Source organism: Neoarius graeffei, chromosome 6 (genome assembly GCF_027579695.1).
Source record: "Neoarius graeffei isolate fNeoGra1 chromosome 6, fNeoGra1.pri, whole genome shotgun sequence".
NCBI classification, from domain to species: Eukaryota; Metazoa; Chordata; class Actinopteri; order Siluriformes; family Ariidae; genus Neoarius; species Neoarius graeffei.
Window position 1 is genome coordinate 32870228 of NC_083574.1, and position 23401 is coordinate 32893628.

The 23401-nt window shown below is 40.1% G+C and overlaps 1 protein-coding gene across 10 annotated transcripts in view; it reads right to left on the bottom strand.

Moving 5' to 3' along the window:
• Positions 1 to 22197: 22197 nt before the first annotated feature.
• The window catches only part of LOC132887850 (latent-transforming growth factor beta-binding protein 4), a 295961-nt gene continuing 294757 nt past the window's right edge, over positions 22198 to 23401 (bottom strand). For all 10 annotated transcript variants that reach the window (XM_060923581.1, XM_060923582.1, XM_060923578.1 and 7 more), the window contains one exon: positions 22198 to 22882. In XM_060923581.1, coding sequence (XP_060779564.1) covers positions 22746 to 22882 — 137 coding nt within the window. In that variant the 3' untranslated portion in view covers positions 22198 to 22745. The remainder of the gene's footprint in view (positions 22883 to 23401) is intronic.

Here is a 23401-nt window from a genome sequence, read left to right on the forward strand (position 1 = left end):
AGGCCTGTCTGAAGTTTGCTAGAGAGCATTTGGATGATCCAGAAGAGGATTGGGAGAATGTCATATGGTCAGATAAAACCAAAATAGAACTTTTTGGTAAAAACTCAACTTGTCATGTTTGGAGGAGAAAGAATGCTGAGTTGCATCCAAAGAACACCATACCTACTGTGAAGCATGGGGGTGGAAACATCATGCTTTGGGGCTGTTTTTCTGCAAAGGGACCAGGACGACTGATCCGTGTAAAGAATGAATGGGGCCATGTATCATGAGATTTTGAGTGAAAACCTCCTTCCATCAGCAAGGGCATTGAAGATGAAACGTGGCTGGGTCTTTCAGCATGACAATGATCCCAAACACACTGCCCGGGCAACGAAGGAGTGGCTTCGTAAGAAGCATTTCAAGGTCCTGGAGTGGCCTAGCCAGTCTCTAGATCTCAACCCCAAAGAAAGTCCGTGTTGCCCAGCGACAGCCCCAAAACATCACTGCTCTAGAGGAGATCTGCATGGAGGAATGGGCCAAAATACCAGCAACAGTGTGTGAAAACCTTATGAAGACTTACAGAAAACGTTTGACCTCTGTCATTGCCAACAAAGGGTATATAACAAAGTATTGAGATGATCTTTTGTTATTGACCAAATACTTATTTTCCACCATAATTTGCAAATAAATTCTTTCAAAATCAGACAATGTGATTTTCTGGATTTTTTTCCTCATTCTGTCTCTCATAGTTGAAGTGTACCTATGATGAAAATTACAGGCCTCTCTCATCTTTTTAAGTGGGAGAACTTGCACAATTGGTGACTGACTAAATACTTTTTTGCTCCACTGTATATAATCACAGTCTCCTTGGCTATGCTTAAAGAGCCTCTGGGGCTCCCCAGACCTTCACATTTATATTAGGTTTAAAGTGTCCTTATTTTCATAACCATTTTGAGCTAATTATTTCAGTCTGCATAATGAGTCATTATTAATCATATGAGATCATCTGTGATAGTTTTCATCTATTACTCAAGTGCATGTATACAGACAGACAGACAGAATTACACACACAAACACATGCATACAGCTGAGTAACACTGACCCCATTTTGGAGCATTACAAAACAGATTCAGTCCTGACCCAACGAAGGCCCAATCAATCTCTCCCTCTCTCTCTCTCTCTCTCTCTCTCAGGTGAGAGGATTATCTAGGCCACTGGCACACGCCTGTCTTGCTCATCTCAAGATTTAATCTGTGAGAAAATACTTTCTCAGCAATAGACTGAACCAATTCTTTTTCAGGCACATACAGATGATAAACTTATCTGCAGCCTCACTGAAGCTCTGGGTAACAAACAGCGGGCTGAGGCAGCATTGTGGGTGTCCAGGCAGCCCTATTTAGGGAAAGCACTGCCTGTCCTGGAAAGGGAAGCCCCTAGAAAAGGTTGGGGTAAAAAAGCTTACCCAGTCCTTACCTGGGTGGCTCACTGCGGCCAGCGGGTCTATAGTGGTACAAAGATGAAGAATATGAAATTGATAGTTGGGACTTGGAACGTCCACACCATGTTGGACAATGATAAGAGACCTGAGCATAGAACAGCTCTGATCATGAAGGAATTGGATTGCTGCAACATCAATATTGCTGCACTCCAAGAGACAAGGCTTGAAGGCCAAGGAAAAGTGCAAGAGAGCAAATACACCTTCTTCTGGAGTGGGAATACAGACAGAAGAAAAAAAATGCAGGAATTGCTTTTGATATTTCAAATAAGATAGCTGGCAAACTGTCATCACTACCAGTGGGAATATCTGAGCGATAGTGTACCCACAGGGAGTAATTGTTACCTAAACCTGATCAATGTGTATGCACTTACCATGACCTATCCTGATGAAGAAAAAGAAGCCTTCTATCATGAATTAGCTGATGTGATAGACAGGGTACTTCAAGTAGAGAAAGTAGAGAAACTTATGCTCTTGGGAGATTTCAGTGCAAGAGTAGGGCATGATCACATAACATGCGAAGGTACTATTGGGAAATTTGGCAAGGGAAATAGGAACGCAAATGGTGAACTCATACTCAACTTTTGTACTCAATGTGAACTATGCATCACAAATACCTACTTTCACCAACCAGACAAAAATTACTTCACCTGGTGCCACCCAAGATCTAAACACTTACATATCCTTGATTATGTTGTGACTCGCAGATCCAACATGAACGAGATTCTGTCAACAAAGGTAATGCCAAGAGATGAATGCTCAACAGGCCATTATATGGTCCAATCAAAGCTGAGACTCAGACTTGTATTTCCTAGACGCAAGAGAGCAGCCTCCACAACAAATAAGAAACTAGATATAGACAAGTTGAAGAATGATGAGACAGTGCAAACTCAAATGAGCTATTACAACTGCTCTACAGGAAAATGCCCCTGATCAAGAAGACACAGAAAATATTGAGGACGTATGGCAATGGCTGAAAGATATTGTCTATACAACTGCAAGTGATATACTTGGACAGCAGAAGAAAAGGACACCAGACTGGTTTCAAGAACAGGCTGATTCTATCCAAGCTTTGTTAGAAGAAAAATACAAAATTTATAACCTACATCCAAAAGAGAATACTGATAAAAGCATGAAAGCTTTCAAAGATATTAAAGCAAAAGTGCAACAAGAAATCAGAGCCATGAAAGACAGATAGTGGTGCAAGAAACCTGAGGAACTACAGGAGTTGGCAGACAGGAAGGACTACCATGGATTATTCGCCAGACTGAAGACTCTCTATGGACCAAAAAGCAATGTAGTGGCACCAGTGAAAAGTGCTGATGGATGTATACTTCACACAAATCTGGAAGACATAAAAAGAAGGTGGAAGGAGCATTTCTCCAATTTCCTAAGCCAGCAAGGGTCAGCCAATCCTGAGGCATGTCGCTGGCTTGAGAGGGGACCAACAAGAGAAGATCTGTGTATACCCATGACATCAGATGAGCTTGAGAAAGCACTCAAGGATACTACATGTGGCAAAGCACCAGGCCAAGATGGCATCCCAGCTGACACATTGAAGCGAGGCAGCCCCAGCCTAATAGTTGCACTTTTAAAACTGTACAATGCATGTTGGGAGAACATGTGTCTTCCCCAAGACTTTAAATATACCGTACACTAATTGTGACCATCTACAAAAAGAAAGGGGAAAGGAGCGAATGTGGATACCACCATGGCATATCTCTGCTTTCCATTGCAGGGAAGATTCTGGGCAAGATAGTTCTAAACCTAATTAAAAATGTCTCAGAAGATGTACTTCCAGAAAGTCAGTGCAGTTTCAGGGTTGGCAGATCTACCCCAAGTATGATCTTTACCCTGAGACAACTCCAAAAGAAAGCCACTGAGCAATGTCAACCTCTGTACATGGTTTTTATAGATTTCTCAATGGCCTTTGACACCACTGATTGAGAGACACTTTGGAAGATACTAGAAGTGTATTTCCGGATGCCCGGAAAGACTAATACGGCTCATTGGGCTCTTCCATGAGAACATGTCTGGGAAGGTTTCAATCAGAGGAGACATTAGTGAAGCTTTCCTTGTCAAGCATGGTGTCAAACAGGGATGCGTTCTTGCCCTGACATTGTTTATACTCTACCTTACAGTACTCCGAGAGACTATAGGCACTAACCTAGATAAAGGAGTCTACATCAGGACTTGATCGGAAGGCAAACTCTTCAATCTTGCCAGACTCAAGTCCTCAACCAAAACTCAGCAAAATCATGTGTGAGAACTGCTGTGTGCAGATGACTCTGCATTTGTAGCAACATATTTGGATGACATGCAGGAAATCGTTGATTGCTTTACCACAGCTGCAATCCTTTTTGGATTGAAAATCAATACCATGAAAACAGAACTCCTGTATCAACCCTCACCTGAGCCATAGGCAAGGTCAAACAATGTTATTTTGGTCAATGGAATGCCTCTTAGGAGTTCTGAGAGTTTCATCTACTTACGGTAGGTAGTGCAGTTACCAACAGAAACTCATCAGACTTGGAGGTAGACCGCTGGATTCAAGTTGCCACCAAAGCCTTCGGTACATTACAAAAGCAACTATGGTCTTGCCATGACATCAAGAAAACCACCAAGTTGAAAGTATACAAAGCCGCAGTCTTACCATCTCTGCTTTATGCCACTGAATGCATGATGCTCTACCATAAGCATTTTAAGAAACTGACCAGGCTACAACTCCAACACCTGCATCAAAGCCTCAAAATAAGATAGTAGGACAAGGTCCCCAATGCAGAAGTCCTCAGGCAAGCCAATACAGTACTGTCTTAATGGAGTTTCACATGGTCTCTCTGTATCTGCATGAGTTTGTCTGGTTTCCTCCCACTGTCCAAATACATGCAGGTAGACAGACTGGTGATGTTAAATTCCCTGCAGGTGTGAATGAGCATCTATGTGGTTCATCTGTGAATTCTTCCGCCTTGTGGTCAGTATTCCTGGCATAGGTGCTCAATCCAATTTGACCTTGACAAGGCTAAAGCATTTACGAAAGAGGAATGATGAACAAAATAGTCACACCTCCTGGAACTCCTTGGCTTTGGAAATAATTGCTATTCAACATTAGTACCTCCTCTAGTGTGGAAATTTTTTAATTTAAATGTAGTTTAATGGAGTAAATGTAGTTTAAAAAATACCTATTTATTCTTGCTTTTTTGTTTTTATTTATGCATACTTATACATGTGTTCTATTATTATTATTATTATTATTACTGCACTAGCCCTGTGATGATCTGGCGACTTGTCCAGGGTGTACCCCGCCTTTCGCCCGTAGTCAGCTGGGATAGGCTCCAGCTTGCCTGTGACCCTATAGAAGGATAAAGCGGCTTGAGATAATGAGATGAGATGAGATTACTGCACTGTGATTTTATATTATTTTATTATTCCCCTTTAAACATTTAAGCTAGTACTGTACAGCACTTTGGTCAACAAAAGCTGTTTTTAAATGTGCTAGATAAATTTAACTTGACTTGTTTGGTGTTATAGCACTTGATTCATCACTTACAGTGGTGCTTGAAGGTTTGTGAATGCTTTAGAATTTTCTATATTTCTGCATAAATATGGCCTAAAACATCATCAGATTTTCATACAAGTCCTAAAAGTAGATAAAGAGAACCCAGTTAAACAAATGAGAGAAAAATATTATACTTGGTCATTTATTTATTGAGGAAAATGATCCAATATTACATATCTGTGAGTGGCAAAAGTATGTGAAACTTTGCTTTCAGTATCTGGTGTGACCCCCTTGTGCAGCAATAACTGCAACTAAATGTTTCCGGTAACTGTTGATCAGTCCTGCACACTGGCTTGGAGGAATTTTAGCCCATTCCTCCGTACAGAACAGCTTCAACTCTGGGATGTAGGTGGGTTTCCTCACGTGAACTTCTCACTTCAGGTCCTTCCACAACATTTCGATTGGATTAAGGTCAGGATTTTGACTTGGCCACTCCAAAACATTAACTTTATTCTTCTTTCACCATTCTTTGGTAGAACAACTTGCGTGCTTAGGGTCGTTGTCTTGTTGCATGACCCACCTTCTCTTGAGATTCAGTTCATGAACAGATGTCCTGACATTTTCCTTTAGAATTCACTGGTATAATTCAGAATTCATTGTTCCATCAATGATGGCAAGCCATCCTGGCCCAGATGCAGCAAAACAGCCCCAAACCATGATACTACCACCACCATGTTTCACAGATGGGATAAGGTTCTTATGCTGGAATGCAGTGTTTTCCTTTCTCCAAACATCACACTTCTCATTTAAACCAAAATGTTCTATTTTGGTTTCATCCATCCACAAAACATTTTTCCAATAGCCTTCTGGCTTGTCCACATGACCTTTAGCAAACTGCAGACAAGCAGTTCTTTTTGGAGAGCAGTGGCTTTCTGATATAAAATGTTCTCCACACTCACTGGAATGTTTTGTTGGTATCCGGTCTTCCTGTTTAACTGCAGCTCACCATTTTTCTCATCTTTCTGGGTTCATCGGGAAGCGGTGAAAAGTTAAACCAGTTTATCTCCACATCTGTTATTACATCCAAAAGCACTACAGGTCTCTGCCATTGTTCATTTAGATGTAACTTCTACATGTTTATCTGTAATTGGGCTTACAATCACGTGCGTATACTTGTGCCAGTCATTGTCCAACACAAAGCTTGGCCAGATAAACAAATCCACAGTGATATCATTTGAAAGGCCCCTATACAATGGTGCTTGAAAGTTTGCGAACCCTTTAGAATTTTCTATATTTCTGTATAAATATGACCTAAAACATCATCAGATTTTCACACAAATCCTAAAAGTAGATAAAGAGAACCCAGTTCAACAAATGAGAGAAAAAAGTATACTTGGTCATTTATTTATTGAGGAAAATGATCCAATATTACATATCTGTGAGTGGCAAAAGCATGTGAACCTTTGCTTTCAGTATTTGGTGTGACCCCCTTGTGCAGTAATAACTGCAATGAACATTTCCAGTAACTGTTGATCAGTCCTGCACACCAGCTTGGAGGAATTTTAGCCCATTCCTCTGTACAGAACAGCTTCAACTCTGGGATGTTGGTGGGTTTCCTCACATGAACTGCTTGCTTCAGGTCCTTCCACAACATTTCGATTGGATTAAGGTCAGGACTTTGACTTCGCCATTCCAAAACATTAACTTTATTCTTCTTTAACCATTCTTTAGTAGAATGACTTGTTTGCTTAGGGTCGTTGTCTTGCTGCATAACTCAACTTCTCTTGAGATTCAGTTCATGGACAAATGTCATGACATTTTCCTTTAGAATTCGCTGGTATAATTCAGAATTCATTCTTCCATCAATGATGGCAAACTGTCCTGGCCCAGATGCAGCAAAACAGGCCCAAACCATGATACTACCCCCACCATGTTTCACAGATGGGATAATGTTCTTATGCTGGAATGCAATATTTTCCTTTCTCCAAACATAACGTTTCTCATTTCAACCAAAAAGTTCTATTTTGGTCTCATCCATCCACAAAACATTTTTCCAATAGCCTTCTGGTTTGTCCATGTGATCTTTAGCAAACTGCAGAAGAGCAGCAATGTTCTTTTTGGAGAGCAGTGGCTTTCTCCTTGCAACCCTGCCATGCACACCATTGTTGTTCAGTGTTCTCGTGATGGTGTACTCATGAACATTAACATTAGCCAATATGAGAGAGGCCTTCAGTTGCTTAGAAGTTACCCTGGGGTCCTTTGTGACCTCATTGACTATTACATGCCTTGCTCTTGGAGTGATCTTTGTTGGTCGACCACTCCTGGGGAGGGTAACAATGGTCTTGAATTTCCTCCATTTGTACACAATCTGTCTGACTGTGGATTGGTGAAGTCCAAACTCTTTAGAGATGGTTCTGTAACCTTTTCCAGCCTGATGAGCATCAACAACGCTTTTTCTGAGGTCCTCAGAAATCTCCTTTGTTTGTGCCATGATACACTTCCACAAACATGTGTTGTGAAGATCAGACTTTGATAGATGCCTGTTCTTTAAATAAAACAGGATGCCCACTCACACCTGATTGATTGAAAACACCTGACTCTAATTTCACCTTCAAATTAACTGCTAATCCTAGAGGTTCACATACTTTTACTATTCACAGATATGTAATATTAGATAATTTTCCTCAATAAATAAATGACCAAGTATAATATTTTTGTCTCATTTGTTTAACTGGGTTCTCTTTATCTACTTTTAGGACTTGTGTGAAAATCTGATGATGTTTTAGGTCATATTTATGCAGAAATATAGAAAATTCTAAAAGGTTCAAGCACCACTGTAGTATCTTGCTAGTGGTAAATGTAGATAAATAGACTAGCTAATAGCTTAACTACAGTATTACTGCACTCACAGTAGTGGGCACTGAGACATACTTAAATTTTGTAGTGTGAACATTTAATAGTTGTACACATGGAGTGTTTTAGCTAACTGTAAATCCCATTGTAATTAATAGTAAATCTGTCAGTTCAGATAAATACAGCCTCTCCCTTCAGTCTTCAAGCCATGACCCCAAAACACACTCGCACCCCCTGCTGACACTACAAAGCCTGAATGCCTTCCTGTATTGATTGGTTGGATGTTGGTGGTCCACATCATTTGTCTTCTCTCCCACTCATTTATTCTGACCAAAGCCTGGGGCAACACAGACACTGGAGTTTTATATCTGAGCACATATTTAATTGACAGCTACTGGAATGTGAAGCATGGGATTCCCAGAATAAAGTCTTTATTAGGCTAGCTAATTAGTTAAACATGAATATACACATTGATTACAGAGGAAGTTAAAATGCTTTTAATTATTTCCTAAAGTTTCAAAAAGTCAATAAAATAAATTTAAAATAACTTTATAATACTATTTAATTTATCATTTACTGTCCCTTATTTATTCAGCATTTCTCTTTTCTTCCAATTTGATGAATTCTCACACTTGTTTACTCATTCATTCATTCATTCATTATCTCTAGCCGCTTTATCCTGTTCTACAGGGTCACAGGCAAGCTGGAGCCTATCCCAGCTGACTACGGGCAAAAGGCAGGGTACACCCTGGACAAGTCACCAGGTCATCACAGGGCTGACACATAGACACAGACAACCATTCACACCTACGGTCAATTTAGAGTCACCAGTTAACCTAACCTGCATGTCTTTGGACTGTGGGGGAAACCGGAGCACCCGGAGGAAACCCACACGGCCACGGGGAGAACATGCAAACTCCACACAGAAAGGCCCTCGCCGGCCCCGGGGCTCGAACCCAGGACCTTCTTGCTGTGAGGTGACAGCACTAACCACTACACCACCATGCCGCCCTGTTTACTCATTTATATATTTTATATTTTTCAATTGTAGTCATTTCCTAATTTCACCAATTTTTTTGGTTCAAAATCAGTGGTGAGTAAGAGTAATCTAAAGTGCAATGTTGATCACATTGTCTTGTCCAGTGACATTACATTACATTACTGCCATTTAGCAGACCCTCTTATCCAGAGCGTCGTACAACATACCCAGAGCAGCCTGGGGAACAGTTGGGGGTTAGGTGCCTTGCTCAAGAGCACTTCAACCATTCCTGCTGGTCCATGGAATCAAATTGGTGACCTTTTGGTCCCAAAGCTGCTTCTCTAACCTTTTAGGCCATGGCTTCCCCATGACCTGCTGCTCATTAGGATGGAATTTAACAGCTTCAGGATCACACCATGTTCTATTCAATTTAAAGATGACACCTAAAGTACTTTTAGAAAGGTTTTTCAAACTGATTCAGAATGTTGCAACATAAAGTTTGCATTTTTATTTTGACCCTAAATGGGCAGGCTAGGAAATGTATTTTCATTTATATTGAAATTATTTCCTTACAGTAATTTTGTATTTCTTCATGTCTTTTTGAGATGCAAAGCTAAAACATCTTTCTTTTTAAGCTTTTGTGTCTCAGGTGTTGCATTCATAGTAAATAGTCTTTAGGTTCTGTACCTCTTCTACTGCCCCCACACACACACACACATACACACATGCACACTGTGTTAGCATGGCATCTACTTGATTTCAAGGTGGATGCAATTTAGTGCATTGCTTTATTAATGTTGTGGGAATAGCAGTAATATGGGAACAGTGATTAATATCATACAGACCTACACAGATCTATTCCATCTGGGACACAAACCAGTTGTGCACATTTGACCATCAAAATAGAGCTTGTTGCTGTAAACACATGGCAATAAAGTGCTACACTTTGTATAGATATAAAACTTCCACTGGAATTTTTTTTCCATTTCCACCATTCTGTGTAAACTCTAGAGACTGCTGTGTGGGAAATTTTCAGATCAGCAGTTTCTGGCATAATTCAAACCAGCCCATTAGGCACCAAAAACCATGCTATGGTTAAAGTCACAGAGATAAAATCCCACCTCCCTCAATCTAATGTTTGATGTGAATGTCAACTGAAGCTCTTAACCTCTATCTGTATGATTTTATTTTTGTGCTGCTGCCACATTAAAGCAGACAATGAGTGTATATAGGTAAATAGTTTATGTTCACGTATACATTTATTCATATACTCTGTAAATGACAATTATTTTAAATAAATGTTTTCATTGAAAACATTTTTAGAGAACAGCAAAAATGATCAAAATATTTTTCATATTCCACACTTCATGGTTTATGTTTTATGACCTTTGGTATTCAGGTCTGAACTGAAGACATCAGTGTATGAACCAATATATCAGGATGAATATCCTGATATATTGGTTCATACACTGATGTGTGCAGTTCAGACGTGAATACCAAAGAAGGTCATAAAACATAAACCATAAAACATGAAATATTAACATAAAACAGGTTTTAATTACACAGACTGAAGTTGCCATTGTTGTCAGCCTAACCATATGTTTTCCACATTAACAAACTCAGAAATATGGGAATAACATGTCCAGGGTTTAAATGAATTCGCTACATTCTGGCACTTCAGGTTTAGTGTTTCTGTTTGACACATTTGTCCTCCTGTTCTCTATTTTATGGTGTCAGTTATGATGATGAAAGGAACCAAAAACACAAACACCAGGCTTGCATTCAAACCGCAAACACAAGACTATTGTGTTAAAGAGTACTTGTTTGGAAACTCTCAACAAAATCCTTGTTTGTATTCTTTAACCACATATTAAAGGCCATTACAATAATAATCCATTATTGTTTCTGAAAAATGTCAGCCAAATATATCATCAGCTATAAATAGAAAGAACACAGCATAACAATTTTGACTTGTGGTAGGCTTTATGTAATCAATAATTTTCAATTAAAAAAATAGTGATGCCACAGTTGAACCTTTGCCTTCCCAGGTTGGTAGCAGTCAATTAGCAGGTGGCAATTGGAATGAATAATTAGAGATAATTGAGTGAGGATAAATAAAATAATAAATCATATAGAATTCAGCTCATGTCGAAACATGATCTTAGCAAGTAAAATATCTTGAATAAATTCAACTATTTCTCTTTAAAGTTTTTTTTGGGCTTTTTTCACCTTTATTGGCTAGGACAGGGTAGAGACAGGAAATGAGCGGGAGAGAGAGATGGGGAGGGATCGGGAAATGACCTCGGGTCGGAATCGAACCCAGGTCCCCGGATTTATGGTATGGCGCCTTATCCACCTGCTAGAACAAGGCAAAATTGTAGGAAAATAGAATGATACAATTTTAAGCTAAAATCATGCAGATACAAATCAAGAGCTTCAGTTAATGTTCACTTCAAACATCAGAATGGGAAAAATTGTGATCTCTGTGACTTTCACTGTGGCATGGGTATTGGTGCCATATGGATTGGTTTGAGTATTTCAGAAACTGCTGAACTCCTGGGGTTTTCACACACAACAGTCTATAGTGTTTATACAGAATGGTGTGGAAAAAAAAACATTGAGTGAGTGACAGTTTTGTGGGTGGAAACTCCTTGTTGATAAGAGAGGTCAGAGGAAAACGGCCAGATTGGTTTGAGCTGCCAGGAAGGATATAGTAACTCATAGATAGCAACTCTTTACAACCATGGTGAGCAGAAAAGCATCTCAACATGCAACAGCAGAAGACCACATTGGGTTCCACTTCTGCCAGCCAAGAGCAGGATTCTTAGAATCAAGAACAAGTTCGGGCGGCACGGTGGTGTAGTGGTTAGCACTGTTGCCTCACAGCAAGAAGGTTCCGGGTTCGAACCTCACGGCCGACAGGGGCCTTTCTGTGTGGAGTTTGCATGTTGTCCGTGTGGGTTTCCTCCAGGTGCTCTGGTTTCCCCCACAGTTTAAAGACATGCAGATTTGGTACAATGGAGCCACTGTAATTGGCGCAAGCTGTTGTGGTATGCCATGATGCATATAGATCTTCCTATGGCAAAAGCTAATTAAAGTGGCTGGTGAGTGTACACACATATATATATACTGTATATTACTGTGCAAATGGCTTAGGCACCCTTTTTTCATACAAACTTTGTTATAGATTTATATTTTATGACTTCTACATTATCAAGTCAGTACAAAAACATATTAGAGTTCCAAACATTCATTTTCCAGTACAAAATTAAATGTTACAGGGAAAAAAATGTCTATATCTAAGCAGCATATTATATAAGAGACCACTTTTCAGATTAAAAGAGAAAACATAATGAAGACTACTTGGTTTTGCTGCAAAATTAAGAAGCAAGTGTGACAGTCAAAGTGTCCAGAAGAACTGTGGCTGGTTCTGCAAGATGCTCAGTAAAACCTACAGCTCATTTCTTTATAAAACTGCATTAATTGTACCTAAGCATTTCAACTGAGGTTGAAATTATGGACTGTCTGAGGAGAATCCATAATTACCAGTGCCTCTCAGTGCATGGTATATTTGATTTATATCCCTCATCAAAAAAAATTCCAAACTACAACCCCGATTCCAAAAAAGTTGGGACAAAGTACAAATTGTAAATAAAAATGGAATGCAATAATTTACAAATCTCGAAAACTGATATTGTATTCACAATAGAACATAGACAACATATCAAATGTCAAAAGTGAAAAATTTTTAAATTTCATGCCAAATATTGGCTCATTTGAAATTTCATGACAGCAACACATCTCAAAAAAGTTGGGATGGGGCAATAAGAAGCTGGAAAAGTTAAAGGTACAAAAAAGGAACAGCTGGAGGACCAAATTGCAACTCATTAGGTCAATTGGCAATAGGTCATTAACATGACTGGGTATAAAAAGAGCATCTTGGAGTGGCAGTGGCTCTCAGAAGTAAAGATGGGAAGAGGATCACCAATCCCCTAATTCTGCGCTGACAAATAGTGGAGCAATATCAGAAAGGAGTTCAACAGTGTAAAATTGCAAAGAGTTTGAACATATCATCATCTACAGTGCATAATATCATCAAAAGATTCTGAGAATCTGGAAGAATCTCTGTGCGTAAGAGTCAAGGCCGGAAAACCATACTGGGTGCCTGTGATCTTCGGGCCCTTAGACGGCACTGCATCACATACAGGCATGCTTCTGTATTGGAAATCACAAAATGGGCTCAGGAATATTTCCAGAGAACATTATCTGTGAACACAATTCACCGTGCCATCCGCCGTTGCCAGTTAAAACTCTATAGTTCAAAGAAGAAGCCGTATCTAAACATGATCCAGAAGCGCAGACGTCTTCTCTGGGCCAAAGCTCATTTAAAATGGACTGTGGCAAAGTGGAAAACTGTTCTGTGGTCAGCCGAATCAAAATTTGAAGTTCTTTATGGAAATCAGGGACGCCGTGTCATTCGGACTAAAGAGGAGAAGGACGACCCAAGTTGTTATCAGCGCTCAGTTCAGAAGCCTGCATCTCTGATGGTATGGGGTTGCATTAGTGCGTGTGGCATGGGCAGCTTACACATCTGGAAAGACACCATCAATGCTGAAAGGTATATCCAGGTTCTAGAGCAACATATGCTCCCATCCAGACGACGTCTCTTTCAGGGAAGACCTTGCATTTTCCAATATGACAATGCCAAACCACATACTGCATCAATTACAGCATCATGGCTGCGTAGAAGAAGAGTCCGGGTACTGAACTTGCCAGCCTGCAGTCCAGATCTTTCACCCATAGAAAACATTTGGCGCATCATAATGTGGAAGATACGACAAAAAAGACCTAAGACAGTTGAGCAACTAGAATCCTACATTAGACTAGAATGGGTTAAAATTCCGATCCCTAAACTTGAGCAACTTGTCTCCTCAGTCCCCAGACGTTTACAGACTGTTGTAAAGAGAAAAGGGGATGTCTCACAGTGGTAAACATGGCCTTGTCCCAACTTTTTTGAGATGTGGTGTTGTCATGAAATTTAAAATCACCTAATTTTTCTCTTTAAATGATACATTTTCTAAGTTTAAACCTTTGATATTTCATCTATGTTCTATTTTGAATAAAATATGGAATTTTGAAACTTCTACATCATTGCATTCTGTTTTTATTTACAATTTGTACTTTGTCCCAACTTTTTTGGAATCAGGGTTGTAAAAGTGTTAAGATTGAATCTCGGCATAAACTCACTGGAGGCAGCCATGTTTGTTTTTTATGTTGGCGTGATCTTTGACCTGCGCGTGTGCAATGTACCATGCTATCGCCAGCCTTGCTAGGCATGGTCATGATACGTAGATCTACACACAGAGAATGCTTGCAGAGTCACAGCTGCGACTCGAGTTGGCCGTATTGCTTGAAATTGTGATGTCAGTTCATGGTATAGCCAGGATATACCATGACTGACTTACATTCTATTTTTTTTATTTTTTATTTTTTGACATCAGGAGATATATTGCTTAATTAGTGATGCAACTATTTTATGTGACATGAACAATCCTTGGCCAAACAGAAAGGTTTTGAGATGAGATTTGAAGAAAGGAAGAGAAGACCAGTCATGGAGGGGTTGAGGAAGGGAATTCCAGAGCTTGGGGGCCATGGCACTGAAGGACCTGCCACCCAGGGTAGAGAGTCTATTGCGAAGAACAGTAAGGAGATTATAGCTAGAGGATCTGAGAGAGTGGGATGGAGAGGGGTCAGGAGATCACAGATGTAAGAAGGAGCAAGGTTATGGAGAGCTTTGAAGGTGAGTAGTATGATTTTATATTTAATTCTGGACAGAACAGGTAGCCAGTGAAGCTGAGAAAGAATGGGGGTGATATGAGCAGATGGTTTGGTATGGGTGAGGAGTCTTGCTGCAGAGTTCTGAATGTATTGTAATCTTTGAAGGGATTTAGTAGGGAGGCCAATGAGAAGGGAGTTACAATAATCTAGGCAGGACATAATGAAGGAGTGGACCAATGTTTGAACATCACTAGTGGAAAGAAAGGGGCGAAGGCGGGCAATGTTCAGAGGTGGAAGAAAACAGTCTTGGAGAGGGATTTAATGTGGGGATCAAAGTTGAGTGAAGGGTCAAGCAATATTCCAAGGGTTCTAACAACAGGTGAAGATTTAACAAGTGCACCGTCGATGTTAAGGCTGAAACTGGAGGACTTGGACAATGAAGATTTGGGGCCGATAAGCATGATTTCTGTTTAATCTGTGTTAAGTTTTAGAAAATTATTCTGCATCCACAAATTTAGGTCTGATAGTCATTGAGGGAACTGGGACGGGGGTCAGTGGGAGAAGATGTAATGAGATATAATTGGATGTCATCAGCGTAACAATGGAAGTTAAGACCATGGTTACGAATTATTTGGCCAAGGGGCAGGATGTATATAAGGAAAAGGAGGGGCCCAAGAAAAGATCCCTGGGGAACACCATGAGTAATAGGGGATATGGAGGACTTACATAGACCCAGTGTGACAAACTGTTGTCTGTTGGTGAGGTAGGACCGAAACCAGTGGAGGGCTATGTCTGTGATACCAATATCTGACAGATGGGAGATGAGTGTGTCATGATTGATGGTGTCAAATGCAGCAGATAAATCAAGGAGAATGAGAATGTTAAGTGAACCACTATTAGCAGACAGGAGGAGGTCATTTACCACTCGCAGGAGAGCAGTCTCTGTACTGTGATGTGTGCGGAAACCAGATTGAAAGGGCTCATACAGATAGTTTTCAATGAGAAAGGAATGAAGATGTGAAGCAACCACTCTTTCCAGTATTTTTGCTAAAAAGGGGAGATTGGAGATCGGTTGATAATTAGACAGAGAGGTTGGATCTAAATCAGGCTTCTTTAAAATGGGAGTAACTGCAGCCATTTTGAGGGCAGTGGGAACAACACCAGAGTTGAGGCTTGAATTAGCCAACAGTGCAATTGGTTCACAGATGATTGTGGAGCATGCCTTGAGTACAGGAGTTGGGGCAGGGTCAAGCTGACATGAGGAGGAGTTAGACTTAGCGATGATATTAGAGACAGAAAGGGAGTCAACAGTTGTGAAGTGGATGAGTTTAGGGCCCAGAGGAGGAGAATAGGGTGAGAAAAATAGAGCGGTAGGTTAAAAGCACTGGTAAATTTGGTTAATTTTGTCTTCAAAGAAATTTAAGAAAACCTGACACTGTTCAGCTGTCTTGGGGCAGGCTGCTACAAGAGGTTTGAGAAGTTTATCAACAGTTCTAAACAGTGTTTTCGGCCTAGACTTAGAACCACTTACGATTAATGAGTAGTAGTTAGAACGGGCAGCATTTAAGGCATCCCTATACTTATGAATGTGCTCAGTGTAGAGCAACGAGTGGACAGTTAGACCAGTTTTCTTATGCAAACGCTCAAGACGTCGGCCAGTGGCCCTCATTACTCTGAGCTCAGGGGTGAACCAGGAACAGGTGCGGTTGGCAGGGACAAGCCTATTCTTTACGGGGGCTAAGTCATCCAACAAGCTAGAAAGAGCTTCTGGCAATCTGGTTGCCATTGTAAATGGCAATCTGAAATTGCCATTTACAGATTTGAAATGGCAATCTGGTTGCCATTGTAAATGGCAACCAGATTGTCAGGGGAGGAGAGCTCATCATGTAGATCAAACAAGGATGATGCTTGTACTGTATAGAAGCAGCAAAGAGGTTGTGGTTAATAGACCTAATATTCCGGTAGGTGACAGATGTTTTTCTTAAAGGCGGGAGGAGGAATGGTAGTATGGAAGCTGCATACAATGAGCTTATGATCAGAGATACCAGAAACAGAGCCAGAGACAGAGATGTCATTTAGACCAGTGGAACAAAGCAGGTCAAGAGTGTGACCTTGATTGTGGGTGGGGAAGTCAACATGCTGCATCAGGTTAAAACAATCCAAAACAGAAATGAACTCAGAGGTGTAAGAACATTTGGTATCAACATGGATGTTAATGTCACCAAGCATAATTACAGCAGGACAAAGAGGTGAGATAACTGTAAGGAGTTCATTCAATTCAGACAAAAAATTGGCAGATGGTTTAGGGGGCTGATAAACTAACAACAGCATTAGAGGAGGGGTTGAAACAATCTTTAAAACAATGCATTCAAAAGATGTCACATTGAATAGTGTTAGTTCTTTAACAGTCAGATCCGAGCGATACACAACAGCCAACCCACCCCCTCTCCCTATTGATCTGGGTTTAGATAAGTAGGAATAACCAGGGGGAGTCAGCAAGTTTAAGTGTATGCATTCACCAGGTTGTTGCCAGGTTTCAGAGAGACAAAACATGTCCATTTTCTTCTGGAGGATGAGGTAATTGATTAATGAGGTTTTATTGGCAATGGATCATGCATTCAAGTGGACGATGTTAAAGTAACAAGGAATTGGAGAGGAAGGAGCAGTCAGTATAGGAATATGACAAAGATGGTCATGATTTCTTCCTCTGCTGGCTTATTTCAGGGGTCGACAAACATAAGTACATAGAGTTGGAATTTGAGCATCACCTCTGTAGATAAGCGACGGTCCTCTTTTGGAGCGGTGTATGTAACACGGGCGACGAGTAATTCCAAGTGAGTGGCATACTGTAGGTTCTGTTTCATGAACATTTCTCCACCAGTGCATAAATTCACCACTCTTTAGCAATTTTTTTTTTGTGGTGTTTTCTCTGACCTATGTAAAGTGACCTTGAGTTTGAGAAAGGCGCTATATAAATGTAACTTATTATTATTATTATTATTATTAATCCCTGCACAGGAATTTTGATGAGGGATATAATACATAATACTGTGTGTGTTATTTTATATATATATATATATAGGGGCGGCACGGTGGTGTAGTGGTTAACGCTGTCGTCTCACAGCAAGAAGGTCCGGGTTTGTGGCCGGCTAGGGCCTTTCTGTGCGGAGTTTACATGTTCTCCCCGTGTCCGCGTGGGTTTCCTCCGGGTGCTCTGGTTTCCCCCACAATCCAAAGACATGCAGGTTAGGTTAACTGGTGACTCTAAATTGACCATAGGTGTGAATGTGAGTGTGAATGGTTGTCTGTGTCTATGTGTCAGCCCTGTGATGACCTGGCGACTTGTCCAGGGTGTATCCCGCCTTTCGCCCGTAGTCAGCTGGGATAGGCTCCAGCTTGCCTGCGACCCTGTAGAAGGATAAAGCGGCTAGAGATAATGAGATGAGATGAGATTATATATAAAAACTGTGTGTGTGTGTGTGTGTTGTGTTTAAACAAATACAATTGCTCCTGTCTTTAGTTGTTTAGCTCCTGTTTACCATTACAAACAGCTTGAAAAACTATTTATATTTTTTGAAAATAAAAAAACAACATAGTATATGTGGCAGCGAGGGCATGGTCAAGCGTCGGTCTGTGACCGGAGGGCGGAGTCGGGGAAGGTAAGTGGCAGAATCACTGCACCTGAGGTTAATTAATGTGTTTGTGTGTCTTCCCCAGTGACCGCGCCCTATTTAAGGAGAGAGAGCGAGAGCAGAGGGGGCTCTCTCCCCAACCAGACGACTGGAGTGCGTGCGTGCGGCTGAGAGAGTGAAAGTTATGCTGAAAAGTAAAAATAAAAGAGTTTGTGAACTCAGTTCTGGCCTGCCGTCCTTCTGTGCCCCCCCACGAACTGCTACAGTATAAAAAACAGTCAAAACAGTAACCCCCCCCCCCCCCCCCCAAACAAACAAACAAAAAAACAGCACAGAAAAAGATTGAGATTTATGAAGTACTTTCAGTGCTGGAGTCGGTTTGTGAGGAATTTTATGAGAACTATAAGTCCAAAGTATCTATGACTACTTTCACACTGGCAAGTAAAAAGTCACTTATAGTTTTGCTCTTGTCCGCTTGTAGCAACTGCTACTTTTGTTGCCTGTTAGTGTGCCCTGTCCAGCATGGTTTTGTTTTGTTTAGTTTTTATTTATTTACTTATTTATTTCTGATGGTAGTAGCAAAATATAAATGCTTCCAAGGCTAAGTGGACAAAACACAAATTAAATAATGTGTTAATCACTGTGAAAACTGGTTGTTTGATTTACATGCTTAGCACATGTTATATGCTAGGCTTCATATTACTGTAAACTATGAAACTATTCAAACTGTCTAATAGAGATATTTGTTTGGCATACTTGCAACTTGTTTTGGCTAGTTTCAGTTAAATCCTTGAGCCTTATCTTTGCTTGCACACCTGCTCACTGTTTTTCATAAGGCTATCCTGCTCAGTCATCTTCCATCAACCGTTGAAGCTACCCTATCACACTCAGCCAACTCTGCTTCCTGAAATTACATTTTCCAATCACATAGCTACAACACACTCTTGAATGTGAATATATACTCATGCTTGTCCTTCAATAAACTGAGAAACATCTCTGAACAGCTATGTCTGCATCAGTCACTGTTGCTTCCTGGATCCGTGAGACAGAATCTCCTTGGTGGCAGAGGACTTATATTTCTAGATGGCTCAAACTTTATCAATTCAACAGTGCAGACAAATCAAAACCTATCACTGCACAGTGCACAATTATACACAGTTATATGTTTTTGATAAATTATAGGAGCTAGATGGGCGGCACGGTGGTGTAGTGGTTAGCACTGTCGCTTCACAGCAAGAAGGTCCGGGTTCGAGACCCGTGGCCGGCGAGGGCCTTTCTGTGTGGAGTTTGCATGTTCTCCCCGTGTCCGCGTGGGTTTCCTCCGGGTGCTCTGGTTTCCCCCCACAGTCCAAAGACATGCAGGTTAGGTTAACTGGTGACTCTAAATTGACCGTAGGTGTGAATGTGAGTGTGAATGGTTGTCTGTGTCTATGTGTCAGCCCTGTGATGACCTGGCGACTTGTCCAGGGTGTACCCCGCCTTTCGCCCGTAGTCAGCTGGGATAGGCTCCAGCTTGCCTGCGACCCTGTAGAAGGATAAAGCGGCTAGAGATAATGAGATGAGATGAGATGAGATAGGAGCTAGATAATTAAATTTGTGGGAACAATATAATTAAGTCATAGCCACAGATAATGATCTTGTTTTTATGTTTTACTAAGTTGTGGCCATGGATTTAAATGCTGTTCCCATGTATTAAATATTATTTTTGGTAAGAAAAGATGTCACTAGTACAGCTCCATGAGTAATAGTATCCATCCATCCTCTATACTGCCAGGGTCATGGAGGAAGCTGGAGCCAACCCCAGCTGAGCTGCGAGAGGCAGGGTACACCCTGGGCAGGTCACCAACCTATCGCAGGGCGAACACAGAGACAAACAACTACACACACTCTCATTCAATTTAGAATAGTTTACCTAATCCACATGTGTTCAGACAAAATACCCAGAGGAAACCCACACAGGCACAAAGAGAACATGCAAACTCCATGCAGAAAGGCCTCAGTCAGCCACAAAGGTCGAGCCCAGAACCTTCTTGCTGTGAGGTGATAGTGCTAACAACTGCACCACCTGGTACTACTATTTTCTGCATATTTCTTTTGTAGAATAAACTGAACAAACTCAGGAAAGCTGAAAGCCACACCTCCTACTTGAGTCTGAGGCTCATGTGGATTGGCAAATGCCTGCTACTACCATTTGTATCTCTGTGATATCTTTGTAATGTTCAAGTCTGTGCCGAGTTTCCCAAAAGCATTGTAGCACAAAGATAATCAATAAATGGTAGAGCGAGCAGCACAATGAACACTCCCTCTCCTAGTTAAGATGTTCTTAGTGTTAAGAGGCTTTTGGGAAACCCACCACTGTTTGATATACTGAACAAATCAACAAAGGAGTTTATGGTAAGTGTGTGGAAATTTACAGGCCCACTGTAAATGGATTGGAAAAACATCAAGCTAATCCTAACCCATGTATTTCATTTGTTTATTTTGGTTAACCAGCCACCCGGGTAAAACAACTTGCCTCCTAAACTCTGAGTGATTTAATGAGCTTGTGTGTGGGAGAGTGATGTAGGTGGATTGGCCTATAAAAGGCTTAAGGCCTGTATTCATATAAACACACAGAGTATTAGGGTTAGGGAGCTTGATAAGCAGGTTAGGAATTTACTTACACAATATCTATGAGAATGAAATGAGTTGTTAATGTTAATTTTCTTACTGTCTATTATATGCCAGCTTGGTGTTTTAGTCTAATAATTTTTTAAAAATAATTTGGTTACACTACTTTACAAATTATATAATACAGTTCAGGTGAAGTGCCCATTACTGCTTCTCTGATTACAGCCATGATCCCATGTATGGACAGTAATTGGACAGTGATTGCATTTTAATGTGGCATAAATGCAATACACTGATGAAAATAAAATGCAATTCAGTGAGGAATTACATTCAGTTTAGATTCAAAATCAGTATTTCTTTCTCAAAAACAATTAAAAAAAAACCAATCCCCTGCTTTTTCCACTTATAAGATAATTCAATATAAGAGCAATCCAGTGAAGGTTTTGTTTTTCAGTGTGGCACATTTTCCTTAGGTCACAAATGAAAAGCTCTAATACCTGCATCATTGCATTTCATGCGATTGCTTTTCTACCTGGCATGGAATATTTTCTATAGTTTACGAGGTCCTCAGAATGTTTTCAAACAAACAAACAAACTTTAGGTGCTGTCTACTGCAACCTGTTACAGACAATTTTGTAATCATGTCAGAAGACCTACTATGCATATTTCTTCTGAAAACTATCCTAATCGAGTCCTCCGATTTTTTTATACTTCTATACTAAACAGTATGTTATAAATTACTAAATCACTTCTTTTACATAACATATTTGGTCTTGCCATACTGTATAGCATGGCACTGTGCCTGTTTGGGACGAAACCAGAGTGTTAGTAAACTGGATGGGTGTATTTTATGACTGGCTCCAGACACTGGTCAGGTAAACTGGCTCCTAAAGTTTGGAAGGAGACACATTTTCCAATGCTGTAACTTCACTTGAACTCTGGCAGAGAGAGACAGAAAGCAGAGAAGAAAGCAACTGTAATTACTGTATCATGCTACTGCATTGTGAACATAAATGGAAATGTATAAATGTACAAAAACTGCAGACAACATGCACATCAACATGTGACATATTAGCTAAAATACTTCCACTCTCACTTAACACCCCCACCATCCCACAGTCCCACATGGCCCCTGTCCTTGCAAGAGCAAGGACAGAATTGCATTTCACAGAGCCTTAAAATTCTGGATATTCTATCACAAACACTATCTAGAAAGGTATTGTAGGGACACAGTCAAAATGGTAGAAACTGCAGGAAGGACGCTAGTCATGAAATCCATCATGTGGGAATCTGTCTTACTTTTAGTGTTGCGAAAGCGATTATTTTATAGATTAGGAAATATTACACAGCATGAACAAGAAACATGAAACAAATGAACCATAAAATTTGCAAAATTTATTTTTTGACCCCTTGACACCTCAGAATTAGCTGTATCAAAAAAAAAATATATAAGGCAATACAATGAACAAACATCTTTGAAAAACAATTAATCACTGTAAAATTCAAAAAGTCACAAATACAGTGCATTGTGTTACATATGGGCGATACGCAACCGTACAATCACAAACAAACAAAGATGGTTGAGATCTCAGTGACAGTGAAGTACATTCATCAAACATAACACCTAATTCAAATAAATGTACATTCATAACCGTATTCAAATAAACTCAACTTAATTGTGTTTACAGAATTAGTGTCTGTATCTCAGACAGCCAACCTTTTACAGAGTAAAAATACTTTGTGCCTAAATGGTTTATATATTGCATTTGTTTAACCTCAGAAAATTATATATAAAATATTAAAACAATTTACAGCCGTAACAGATAAAAACTAGAGTATCTATAAAATAATACAATAAAATATGATGTAGTTAATAGCAAATTGAGTCAGGATTTTTGCTATAAGTGTGTGTGTGCCTTTTGATTAAGCAGGTATGCAGTAGTTTGGTCTGCGTGACATGATGAATCCCCTCAGACACACACATCTATATGAACCCTCTGTGTTTACACACCGTGCATTTATACACTCTGGAAAGGTTGGGTCCTCACACTCATCTATATCTGCAAGGAAGTAAAACAGGAAACACACACATACACTTTAAGATTCAGAATGTTTTCAGCTTTCAAATTTCTATTGTTCTTTTTTTCTGTTCATTTTGTTGCATTTTAAATTGTTATATTTTGCTGCCCTATTTTTATTTTTAATATATTTTTTAAACTTTTGTGTTTTGATAATTTTGTTTACTGTTTCTTATGGTTGTTAATTTCTTAAAAAGTTTCTTTTTAAAAAAAATTGAATACAATTTTTGTTATTTCAAATTTGACCTTACTGTCAGAATGCAAGCACTTACTGATGTAAGCACAGAGGAGAGCGGGGAAGTAGACAATCGATAAAGCCAAAACAGAAGACAGAAGTGAGGTCAGGAAACAAGCGTGGGTCGGGCGATCGGCAAATAACGTGGCATAGGCGAGACAGAAGTCATAAAAGAATTAAACAAGCAAAAGTCAGAAAACAGAGAGACAAACAGGAGAAAGCAAGGCTCGATATGTACTGGGCAAACAGGACGATACTTCACACTG